General features: G+C 38.3%; 1 protein-coding gene across 1 annotated transcript in view; it reads left to right on the forward strand.

The window, feature by feature from the left end:
- WDR64 (WD repeat domain 64) overlaps positions 1–13,409 on the forward strand; it is an 81,393-nt gene that overhangs the window by 15,402 nt on the left and 52,582 nt on the right. Inside the window, exons 6-11 of the mRNA XM_032216039.1 lie at positions 1,545–1,648; positions 2,838–2,867; positions 3,973–4,083; positions 6,560–6,777; positions 9,501–9,635; positions 10,341–10,420. Of these exons, the coding sequence (XP_032071930.1) occupies positions 1,545–1,648; positions 2,838–2,867; positions 3,973–4,083; positions 6,560–6,777; positions 9,501–9,635; positions 10,341–10,420 (678 nt within the window). The remainder of the gene's footprint in view (positions 1–1,544; positions 1,649–2,837; positions 2,868–3,972; positions 4,084–6,559; positions 6,778–9,500; positions 9,636–10,340; positions 10,421–13,409) is intronic.

A 13,409-nucleotide genomic window follows, 5' to 3' on the forward strand; every position in this document is an offset into this window, starting at 1 on the left:
TTCTCCTCTTTCAACCTCATCAAGAAGCTCTTTAGTTCCTCTTCACTTTGTTCTATTAGAGTTGTATCATCTGCATACCTGAGGTTGCTGATATTTCTCTTGGCAATCTTAATTCCGACTTCTGATCCATCCAGTCCAGCATTTTGCATCATGTACTATGCATAAAAGTTAATTAAACAATTAAATATACAGCCTATTTTGAACCAGTCAGTTGTTCCATGTCCAGCAATTGTTGTTTCTTGACCCATATATGTTTCTTATGCGACGGGTAAGGTGTTCCTGTACTCCCATCTCTTAAAGAACTTGCCACAGTTTGTTGTGATCCATGCAATCAAAGAAAACCCTTGGTTCATATCTGCATCAGCGTAAATTAGAGACCAGCAAGTTTCAACAAGCTGACAAGGGTCAGTTTCTATCCCTCTTTTAGCATAGTGTGTCTGGCAAATCTGCAAGCCAAGGACCAGGGCAACCATTGGATGGTGCCAGCAAGGAGGTTGATGATAGGCTGCTGTCACCCAGAGCACCCCCACCATTTATTCATGGAGTTTGGCAGAGGCATGGACCTGGCAATCTATGGCCTGCCTGTTCGTTTTAGCTCACAGGCTGTATTTGATACCAATTCATGCTTTGTGACATACAGTAGATATTGCTTTATTGAGGCTTCTTACAATTGATTCCTCTCCCATTCCAAGTTGAAGTTGCTATGTGACATGGTCAACCTGATGGACCCACAGCCAGACATCATGGTTTAGTCAGTGAAGGTTGTAATCTCATGCTTTTTAATAATATCAAATGTAGATTAGGTTGACTATATAAACATGTCTGTGTGATGTGCAGCATGCTCTGGTAATAGTAAGGGTGCAATATTGATAATTTTGGGAACATTTATGGTCGTATGGAACATGTGCAACAAAGTCAAGCAGGATATCGCAAGCAGGATGATGTTATCCTATACATGCTAGGATCTCCTCTTTAGATTTTACTTTTTTAAGGAAATATATATTTTACTAAGGTATATTCCATTAGCAAGGAAACACATACTGGTGAATGCTTCATTCATTCATTCAAGTAGCACAGTGGTTAGAATGCAGTACTGCAGGCTACTTCTGCGGACTGCCACTTGACTGCAGTTTGGTAGTTCAAATCTCACCCGATTCGAGGTTGACTCAGCCTTCCATCCTTCCGAGGTTGGTAAAATGAGGACCCAGATTGTTGGGGGCAATATGCTGACTCTCTAAACCTCTTAGAGAGGGCCATAAAGCACTATAAAGCAGTATATAAGTGCTATTGCTATTGCTATGTACTGATATGCTTAGGATACCAATATACTGGATTAGTACAATATGAATGGACACAGTGATTTTCAAAACATTTTGGCAACTTTTTAGTATTTTTCCCTGAATGTTATCAAAATATGCGTCATTGTTCCTAGATCAGTTAACTAAATAGTTAATTAATTAATTAATAAACAGGTTAACTCCCTGCCTTCATATGTATTGAGTAATTCCTCATTTAAATTATCTTTTGTTTTATCTTTCTTATAGGAGTCAAGAGAAGTGATGTAATTCGTTGCATGGTAAAGATAACTCAACTTGATTTTTTGCTAACAGCATCTCAGAAAGGAATGTTGTCTATTTTTTCTGGCCAGGTGATTTTGAAATATATATTTGTCTTTATTGAATTAAAATCCTGCCAAATGTGGACAGATGCTTAAAGAATTGTCATTTAAAATTTTCAGAATCTGAAAATTATTTGCTTTGATATATTATTCTGGCACAAATTTATAGAAGTCATACTCATAACAATAAAAAGCCAGCCATGAGTATAAAAGTTTCACAACCATATAAACCAATAAAAGTTCTTAAACTTTGAAAATGTCAGCTGCACTAGAAGTTAATAGTAAGTGTTCAAAACATTAGGAAAATTAGAGAGTACCCCCCCCCCCCAAAAAAACCAAAACCAAAACAAAACCTCAACACTGTTTGTAAAATACCTCTGTGAAGACATTCTGATACTGTGATTCCATTGCTAAAATGATCCTCTTCCTGGGTATTGTTCATCTTTTGATAATATTTTACAACAGAGAAAAGTTTGTCAATCTTTTGTTACATGCTCCTGCTTTGCAATATGAGGGTTGGTACCAACATGTTGGAAAGTTAAAAATATTGATTTGAATACATACTAATTAACAGCAGATAAGACAAAAAACTAAGAGTTTGTCAATCACTTCTCCACTATTTCATCTGCTTTTTCCTCTTCCCCTTTCTAATAATTGTTATCAGAGACTAAGCAATTGTCTGGATTTTTTTTTTACTATTGGGTACAGTTTCATGACCTCTTTGCCTCCTATACTTTAAGTGCGTGCAAATGGGTAAGTGAATACTATACAATTTATGCATCCTTACAGCAAAACAGACTGATTAAATACAAAAGGAATCAAGATTTCTCCACATCAATATTTATGCACAAGAAGGAATTTTGGAAGCATCGTTTGCATGGAAGATCAATAAAACCCCTTTCTAACACAGGCATGAGTGGTATAGGACCTATAATCTTTCATTCTAGCCATATTATTGGAAAATAAAATCCTTTGCATATTATTTTGTTGCAACCAGAGTTAGCTGAACAAACCATAATGGCCTGATTCCTTGTGGTGTGAATCATGGTCGTCAAATCCAAACAGGTAAATCCAATCATGTCCCTAAGCCAAAAAAAAAAGCACTGTTGCTTCATATGAGAATTGTGAAAATGAATGAAAATTTCTGCATATTTTACTTGGGCAGGTAGTGTTTCCTTTCTAATTTTTTTCTGACTCTGTCTTATTCTTGGTTTTCCAGATGCGAATACTAGCAAGCACCAGCATCCCAGTAAGTTTGCATTTCCCTCACATTTGGTTCAGCTAATGAAGCCATTTAATTCATTAAAATGTATGAGGATAATAATACTTTATTTCTCATTTTTTGTATAAATTTACATTTCCAGACAAATTATGTCCTTTTCATATAATATCTTTAAATTATCCATTCTGTAACCCAGTTACCTTCCAGAAAAAATGATAGAAGTCATAAAAATCAAACTCAGAGAAGTTCCAGAACTTATCTCATTTTTCTGATCTGTGACCGTGATAATTGATATCACTTCCAAACTTGTCCAATTTAGAATTTGCCCAAAGGATTACAAAACTTGATCCCAACATTGCCCTCAAGGATAACAGCACCCTACCAATACATTATTATACCATATTGCCAGGTTGATCTTGTTTTATTATATTATTTTAACTTTCAAAAATGTGGTAAGCAAGCATGCTCAAATCAAAGTTTCCGTCTGAAGCACAATAACTCAAGGTATACGGAGGAATACCATATTGGGTGGGTACAATAAGTCCTTTGTTTGCCATTGAGTATAAGGCTATTTTGGGTAACTCTTTCCATGGTAGCCATTTTATGAGTTTACAAGTTCTAAAAATGCAAAGTGTATCCACTGTTTTAAAAAGATAGTAGATGTATGGACAAAACAACTAACTTGATGAAAGCTGATTATTTATAGAGGGAAAATGTCCAGACCAAACATAATTTCTAATGTTGGATTTTCACCCTTACCAGAGGGAGCCCCCTTGTGGAGTACTGTGAAGCCGTTACAATGGCAACTCCACTGTGATGTACAATAGAAGCCATTTAAAGACACAATAGGCTGCATCTTAACAGAACACATACCGCAAGGGGTGTTAGCGGTGTGTTACACCAACAATATTTTTCTCCAGAGAGTAAGTCATCTGTGTACCAAGTTTGGTTGAAATTGCTTGAGGCGTTCCAGAGTTATGCTGGAACATACACATACACATACACACACACACATACACACACACACACACACAATTTGAAACTTCTTTGAACATCAGTTATAATTAAGGCTGTTGCCTGGGAAGGTCAGTAATCAGAGAAGTTGATTTTGCCAATATTTCTTTTTCATCAGGACAGTTCCTGGATCACTGGATGTGACTACCTTGGTCAATTGAAGCGTGCTGTTGGTGTGACAGAAAGAACTATCATCATATGGGATTATAAAACACAAGGGAGTGCCCTGGTATGACACTTAGGGGTGGGTATGTAATAAGCATAAGGTCATTAGTAAAGTAACACATGCAAATGCAAATTCATTCAAAGGTATCTTTGTATGGTGAACCTGTAAGCTTTCAAGCTCAAAAAGAAATGTTGATAGATGTTGATATTGTAACCCTTTGGCATTCACAGAATATCTTAATTTCTTTAAAAATTCAATATAGGGTGGAAACTATAAAATGCATTACAAGACAGCATTGACATTGAAAATGGTCCCTACAGTTGTGATTTTCCCTATTTCTCATTATGTGTAACCAGGGGCGCGTTGCTGCCTGTTTGCTTCGCGTGCATGCATCCTCTAAAACCTCCTTTGTGTAAAACCTCCTTTGTAGATTCAGTAATGTTGCGATATGATCATATTGCACATTTTACTATTACTACTCTAAATTGTTGTTATAACTGGATGCTAGAATATTCTTTTGGACCTAAATAATTTATTGCTTCTTCTGTTTTATCAGCTCAGACTAGGATTGGCCTCATGGTTCCACCACAAAACCGCGATGCCCTTATCTGCGCCGACATAAGTGCGGAGGCAAATCCACGGCGTCCGAAGCGCTAAGAAAAAAACGACCCTACCGCCGCAACAACAGCGCGGTGACAGAAGGGCGTTCTACATGCTTCGTTCTTTGCCTCCAAAGGTAGCCCTCCTCCTCTAGCTGACAGTGGCAGCGGGCACGGGGCAAAGTGGGCTGCCCAGCAGCAGCAGCCCGCGGGAAGGGTCCAGCTCAGCCGCGGGGGGCAGCAGGAAGCAGAGGAGGATGCGGCAGCAGCGGCGGCTGAGGCTCTCCCGGGCCGGCGAAGCGGGCTTGCCCGGCGGAGGCAGGCTGCCCTCTTCTTCCTCAACAACATCTCCTTGGACGGGCGGCCTCTGCCGCCGGCATCTCCCCCGGAGGAAGAGGCAGGGTGGGCGGCGGCGGCTGAGGCTCTCCTGGGGCCAGCGAAGCGGGCTTGCCCGGTGGCGGCGGCCGCCCATCCAAGGAGATGTTGTTGAGGAAGAAGAGGGCGGCCTGCCTCTGCCGGGCAAGCCCACTTCGCCAGCCCCGGGAGAGCCTCAGCCGCCGCCGCTGCTGCGTCCTCCTCCGCCGCCAGCGTCGGCGGCCCTGCTCGGGCCCCCCGCGGGCTTCCTGCTGCCCCCCGTGGCTGTGCTGGACCCTTCCCGCAGGCTGCTGCTGCTGGGCAGCCCGCTTTGCCCCGTGCCCGCTGCCGCTGTCAGCTGGAGGAGGAGGGCTACCTTTGGAGGCAAAGAATGCCCTTCTGTCGCCGCGCTGTTGTCCCCGCAGTGATGACGCGCGGTGATGACGTCGCGACTTTAGTGACGCGATTTAATCTCCGATATTTTGCGTAGTGCGGTTTTGTCGTGCCACGTGGCCTCATATCCTACTCACCTTCAGAGTATTATAACATATCCCACATGTGCTGCTATAAAATATATGGTTCAAAATTCATTTCCATTTCACTGAAACAAACCATACTGATGATTTTACACCAGGCTTATCTTTTTAAAGTAGCTGCTTTTAAATCTTATATATTTTTAAAATACCACTAGTAGTTATCTTTCCAATCCAAATACCGTTTTAATTACCGAATGTTCCAGTTGTCAATTGAAACCACAGTACTATTTTTAGGACTGTTTCTTATGATGAAAAATTAGACAAAAACATTCATTAATAAAAAAAATGTTTTGTTAAAGGAACTAGTGGATACAATAATTACTGGTCACCAAGTCCCGTTGTTGATCTATAGAGTACCAGTATATGGGAATAATCTTAATATAGAGGGTACATTTTACTACTATGGATTTAAAGTTATTTTATTTTTAAAAAATTACCTGGCAGCAGATTGGAGAATTCTATTTCCATTAGCAGCAAGACAAACTTTACTATCACATACTGTAACATTTACTAGTATTTTTCCTTTCCTTATAAAAGTCTGCAAAAACAATTTCTAAACAAAAATAGAGTACTGAAAGTTGCACACAAATAGCAGTAAAGTTCTATAGTTTGAATAAAATATTTTTAAAGGCAAAAAATCTCAATTTTTAATCCATAGGGAAAAAGCCAGAAGAAAATATTGTCCAGCTATTACAGGCAGGATTTTTTTTAGCATCATATATTTCTGTTAAATGTGTAGCTTTATTCTAAGTGTATTTTTAAAATCGATATCATTCTATATTAAGCATTCTTTATCCCCAAAGTTGTATTTTCAGTTATAAGAACTCCCTTTAGAGAGTTATACTATGTTCACTGTTCACAAAAAAAAATAATGAACACAGATGAAGGTGGAACAAAGTAAATATAATTTAAGGGTTGAAACTGAGTCAAGAGAATTGTGTGAAATTTCTTCTAAAGTCTTTAAGCAAAGTTCTGTAACCAACCACTGTTTTCAGTCAACTAATAAGATAAATGCTAAAGCATATAATGAACAATTGCTTGTTTTTGTAGGATAACTGCTGTATAATCAAACCCATGGAACATTGCCTCCTTTCTGTTTCTGCCATTCCTCGGCCATCAGAAATTCTAGTGAAGGATGACATCTTGCTGGGGGATGATGGTGGATTTGTTACTTTGTTTACACTTACCAGTGACGACTTTGGTCTAAAACAAACTAAATCTAAAAAGATGTTGCACATGTTGATAATAGATTCTAAGAACTTCAAAAGGTGAGTTCATAAATCTTTGAAATTTCTCATTTTTGACATTTTTAATTTCAAAATTATAATTTTTAAAGTGAGGTTGTAAAAGCCTAATGCATAGACAAATAAGTTGGAATTTTCAGGATAAATTTTCTACTTCAAATATTTAATTTTAAAGTACTTATAGTGAGGATTTCAACTAGTCAGCACTGCTACTTCTAAGAATATTCTATTCTTCCTTGTGATTTTCAGTTTTCTTATTCTTTCTTGTAAGGATTCAATACCATAACATAATGGCTAAAGGTCATTACCAAACCAAGGTCATTATCACAGCCAAGTATTCCAATTGGTAATTGATATGAGGATCCCCCCCCCCAATAAATAAAATGTAGAATATAAGAGTCATTCTAGACATGACCAAATATTCAGCACATCTGGGAAGTTCAGAAGACAGACATGAAGAGGCTAGCTCTTTTTTATTATTTCTCTCAATCAACTGGAAATTAAGGATGTTGCTTTTATGCCATTGAGGCAATGTAAACCATCATGACTATTGATAGCCCTATTCCCCAAGTATTTATCTAGTTCCCATTTAAGTTCCACAATTAAATAAAGAGCATCTAGCTAATATTGTCGACAGTGAGTTATGGGAATACATCTATAAATAGCACGTTATTAGAAGTGTAGTTTAAAATGGTCATTAAATAAGAAAAATTATGCTATTTCCACTCTGTAACATCTCAAATACAATTTAAAAGAATAATAGGTTTCACTGAAATTTGACGAGATGATACAATTGGCTCATAACTATAGAAGGAGAAACCTGGGAACACCAACCTGTATGCTTGATTTCTACAATGGGTGAGATCTAAACAGATGATCAAGTAGCATATTTTTGAGATTCAGCACATCTGGGAAGTTCAGAAGACAGACATGAAGAGGCTAGCTCTTTTTTATTATTTTTCTCAAATAACTGGAAATTAAGCATGTTGCTTTTATGGCATTAAGGCAACGTAAAACATCATGACTCTTGATAGCCTATTCCCCAAGTATTTATCTAGTTCCCATTTAAATTCCCTAAATTGATAGGAAATCTCAACTTTAATGGTAATAAATTCCTTAGATTAAATCCTACATTAGAAGAACAATTCAATAATACACACTGCAGCTACAACAGATAAGTCTTTTCCGTGTAAGAAGAGGGAAACAAGAAAATATACTCATGAAGATGCTATAAAGAGCATCTAGCTAATATTGTCTACAGTGAGTTATGGGAACACATCTATAAACATGGCACAGCACGTTTAATAGAAGTGTAGTTTAAAATGGCCATTAAAGAAAAAAATGATGCTATATAACATCACCATTTCCACTCTCTAACATCTCAAATACAATTTAAAATAATAATAGGCTTCATTGAAATTTGACGAGATGATACAATTGGCTCATAACTATAGAAGGAGAAACCTGGGCACACCAACCTGTTTATTTGATTTCTACAATGGGTGAGATCTTCTAAACAGATTATCAAGTAGCATATTTTTGAGCATTTCCTAAAATTAACAGAAGCCGGCACAGGTTTGTTGCCAATCAATCATGCTAAACTAACTTTGTCTTCTTTTTTTGATACAGTTACTACCTTAATAAATCAGAGAATGCCTTAGATATGTTATTCTTGGATCTCAGCAAAGTCTTCAGTGGAACATGTTGACTCTTAATTGTCCTCTAGAGGAAGACCTTATACCAGTTTCTGTGTTCCATTGTACCTATTGATACTCTTGCTGTTTGAATCAGAGTCTTCCATGTGTCTACCTTTGCTAAATGTTTTTTTTTTTTTTGCTTACTTCTCTGTCCCTTCTGGATACCCAATAGCCTCTTCTCTTTTCTGAGAGTTCCTTTCCTTTCTTTTTCCAAAAAAAGAAATAAGTTTGCACTTTTAGCAAATGTACCTGGCTGGGTCTTCTTCAGGCAGGAAAACAATTTTGCTTCTCTTGTCGATATTGCTTTCTTATTCATTCCCCCTAGAACACTTACACATAAATTCTCCCTACTTTCCTGTTATAGACACTAGCTCCCAGAAGTTCTCTTTTCCCTCTGGGTTGAAACTAACCTGAATTGAAACAAGAAAAGAAGACAGAGCAATATATCTACATTGATATCTCTATCTATCTATCTATCTATCTATCTATCTATCTATCTATCTATCTATCTATCTATCTATTCCATTGATCTCTGCTACCAAAGTCATGTTTTCTGTTTGTTCATACAAAAATAGATTCACAGTTGACTGACCCAAATAATATTGATGGCTCCACTTTGCTTGGATGGAAAAATGAATTCAGAATTCAGTGAGAATTTTTTCTCAATGACTGGGATAAGAGAAGTTGAAGAGATATTATAACTTTTGGCATGGTACATATAAAAAGGTTCCTGGTGTCTTTTTGTCTATCAACAGTGTAATGCAGTTGCAAAGAAGCAAATGCTAGGTCCAACTCAAATACCAGATCCAGAAAGTAAATGTTCCATTCTACTCTGCCCTGGTCAAGCCACACTTGGAATATTGTGTCAGTCTTGGGCACCACATTTCAAAAAGCACCGTGACAATTTGGAGTTTGTTCAGAGGAGGGTTACTAAAGTGGTTGAGTTTGGAAACTAAGCTCCTTGAGGACCAGTGTGCAACATTAAATTCATTTTCAGATCTATAACCAGATGTGCCTTTTAAATTAATGTTTCATTTTTATCACCTCTAGCATTAGACGTAAACTGCATGATGACTGGGTTTTAAAAGTAAAATATATTCCAGCTTTGAATTGTTTTGGATCCTGTTCATTGGATAGCATTCATTCATTGGTTTTGGATGACCTGAAAAGAATTGAAGACAATTTGTAAGTTTGTTTATTTGTGTTTTTATAAAGCACCCAACTCAAACAGTGTACTGAAAATATGCATTTTAATTATCCAAAACCCAACAAAGAGATTGTTCATATAGCTGATCATTTCACCACGTAGTGTTTACAATTGGTTCTGGCTTGATTTAAAAAATACAAACATCCATGGATTATTTCCTTTCTGCTCATTATAATTTTGCCTGTGTTTCTGGTGATATTGAAAACTCTTACCTTCAGTGACTTTTTGTTTGAAATACCATACAAGTGATGTTGTTGGTTGCGTCTCTGATAGAAATTTGAGTCCTAGCACAAAGTCTTCTATATATTTAGACTCTGAAATCAGTTTCCCAGGACTACCATCATATAACTATTTATGTATTTATTAGTTTTCAAACATGTACAAGATAACAGGTACAAGTATGAACATGGACCTGAACAAAGAAAATGAATATAAATAAATGGGGACCATAGGACAAAGACGGTGGCACGCTGGTGCACTTATTCCCCCTTTACAGATCTCTTAGGAATGGGATGAGATCCATGGTAGACAGTTTAAGGTTGAAGCTGTGAGGGTTTGAGGATGTAACAATGGAGTCAGGTAGAGCATTCTAGGTGTCGACCACTCTGGATCTACTATGGATTTAGGCAAAAATAACTGATACTTAGCTGTATGTATGATCAAATGTCTTGTTACAATTACAGACCTGTCCGGGAATTTTCAATCCCGAGAGGTGTTAACACTTTCACGTATTGTGTAAAAGCCAATATCGTCGTTACAGGAGGTAAGTAAACGGCATTCATCTCAAAGTCTTCTTGCTTCTGCAAAATACTCATTTAGTACAGGTAAGAGAACAAAATCAGTACAGGGCTCCAAAAGCACTCTGTCCTAAGACCTGGGAGAAGAGCTAAAGATTTAAAGATTTCCAGAACATCACCACAAGATGTCTGGGGCAGTATCAATCCAGCACTGTAATGCAGAACCAAACTAGATATTAGATAGGAGTACAGTTCCACTTCCGCTAGCAGCAGGCATGCATGCTTGCTGCGAGCACAGAAACATCCTCTCTCCCCACTGCTGGGACTGCTAATATAAACCATACTTTTTGCCCTTCAGCAAGTCCCTGAGAAATGAATTGGATGTGAGGAAAATTTGTTGATTAATAGAAAATGCATGATAAAGTAAATAAATTTTAACTATGAAATAATTTGCATGAAGTTTGCTTCTGAAAGCTGTAAGAGCTCTATATCAGTGATCCCCAACCCCCGGTCCGCGGACCGGTGCCGGGCCGTGGAGTACCTGGCACCGGGCCGCGCAGCGGCCGGGGGCCATGATCGCTGCAGCGGCCGGGGGCCATGATCGCTGCAGCGGCCGGGGGCCATAGTTTCTTTCTGTATGCAAATTAGGGCTAACTGGCACAAGGGGTGTTACTGGACCGCTGGTGGCACTCTGACGTCACCAGCGGCCCACCGCCCCCCTGTGTCCAGCGCCGCCCTTCTCATTCCTTTTCAGCGCTTCAGCGCTGGCCGATTCCTGAAAAAAACCTAAGAGTGCCTGCGCAGCTACGTAGGGCTAGCGTAGACAGCGCTAGTAGCGTAGCTTTGCACTTTATATTTATGTAATTGTATTTTATTTTGTAAGGCATGTTTAAATACAATAAAATAAAAGTTGTTTAATCAAAACAATCTGATATATAAACAATCAATGTGTCGTCGCGAACAATGCCCCCTCACCCCTGCGCGCGCTCAGCGGGCCACGGTAAAATTATCAAAGGCTGACTGGTCCGCGGCGATAAAAAGGTTGGGGACCACTGCTCTATATGATGCACTAAGCAAGTGAGAATTGGTGGAGTGTTTAGTATAAATTGTTCAAATATGTATTCTATGGCAGTTTTGCAGCTCTGACAAATTGTCCTACCCAAGTTTTTTTAAAACAAGTTTCTAAAAATAAGTGCCTTTGTAACTTAATGGGGTTTTTTTTAGTTGAAACCTTGAAGTGTCTTCTAATCTAATCATCATGCCCAGAAGAATTATGTAGAGTGGCAAAGGATAGACAAATAGTACCTTTATTCTCATTCATGCTAACAAATTCTTGTTTAATCAAAGATTCTTTTATTACATTTTCATTTTCCTTTATACAATCACTTAAATACTGTGCAGTTAAAAAAAAAGAAGCAATAAACAACTCATAACACTTCTATCCTACATACACCCTTCCTTCTACCCCTCCAACTTTCATTTCTCCCTTCCAACAATCCCCTCTTCTACTTCCCCTCTCCCTCAGCCATTCCTTTCTCCCCTTCCCACCATCTCACCCTCCTTACATTCCCTTCTCACTCCCTCTTAATTCCCCCCTCTTCTTTCCCTCTACACCTCGCTTCGGTGTATTTCTAGTATTCATTGGTCTATTTGTTTTGTACTAAAACAAAAGAAAAATAAAAGGAAAAGAAAAAAGAAAAGAAAAAAAGAAAAAAAAAAGCAACAGTATCCAAGTGCATTCATTGTTCTGAAAATTGAGTCTATACTTCCACCCTCCCCCCCACCCACCCCCTGAACCCCCCTCCCTGACCCCCTTCCGACTTCCCAGGTCCCATTCCCGGCATCGTTCTTTATCAAGCAAAGTCTGGAGTATATTGAAACCAAATAGATTAGAAGTTACAAAATAATAAAAAATAATAAAAAATAAAGAACAAAAAAGAAAAGGATAATAAAAAGAAAAAAAGGGGGGGGGAACCCTCCCCCAAGAAAGAAAAGTCAATATACTCTCTAACATGAAACTCAGCTTCTCATTATTTTTAAAATCTTAAACAATGTCTTTACCTGCTTCCGCATATAAATTCTATACCTCCCATCCTGCCTTTACCCGTGTCCGCATATATATTTTATCCTCATCCATTGCTCCTCTCATATTTACTCCACCCTCGTGTAGACTCTCCAGATAATCTTTCTTAACCTTGTATTCAAATAACAATTTATACAAAAATCAGCTTACATTCTGGATCAAGATAATCTAATTGAACTTTCACTACCCTTCCATCTACCCCACGCACCCGACTCCATTCATCCCAAACCACAATCCAAGAAAACTATGATCTCCGCTCTCCTCGCCCCAAAGAATAGATCATGCGCAGTTTAAATTAAGATTCAAACAAGTCTTATATAAGTCCCATACAATATATGTCCAAATTCAGCACCGCTTCTTTCAGTCTCAATATCTCTTCATCGATATACAGCTTTGTCATTTTATACCAGACAGGAGTCCTGAAATTTTATTCAAATTAAAAATTTAAGAAGTATTTTAAAGGCATAGCTGGATCTTTATTCTTTACTCTTCTGCCCTTCCGGAAAGGGAAAGCAACACCCTCCGCCTTGTAGCCACGTGTCCCGCTGCTTATCTTCTCCTTCTCCTTGTCTTTCTCCAAGTCCGGGTGAATCAGGAAGTCCCGCCTTCAGAGTTTTGTAGTAGAAATCTCGGGCTTCGCAAACAGAATTGAGACGATAATTTTGGTTCTCAAATGTGACTGTGATACCAGATGGCACTTCCCATTTATATTGTATCTGAGAATCTCTGAGTTTTTCAGTTAAGAAAGTGTAGTCTCTCCTTGCTCTTAATATTTGAGATGGTATTTCTTTAAAAACAATCAAGTCCTGTCCATCGATTCGCAGCCTGTTATTGTAGAACTTCTGTATTATCGCATTTCTGGATTCTCTTGTGGTGAAATATATAATTATGTCCCTCGGAAGCTGTCGTTGTTTTGCTACACACGAGTTCTG

The sequence above is a fragment of the Thamnophis elegans genome, chromosome 4, assembly GCF_009769535.1.
Source record: "Thamnophis elegans isolate rThaEle1 chromosome 4, rThaEle1.pri, whole genome shotgun sequence".
NCBI classification, from domain to species: Eukaryota; Metazoa; Chordata; class Lepidosauria; order Squamata; family Colubridae; genus Thamnophis; species Thamnophis elegans.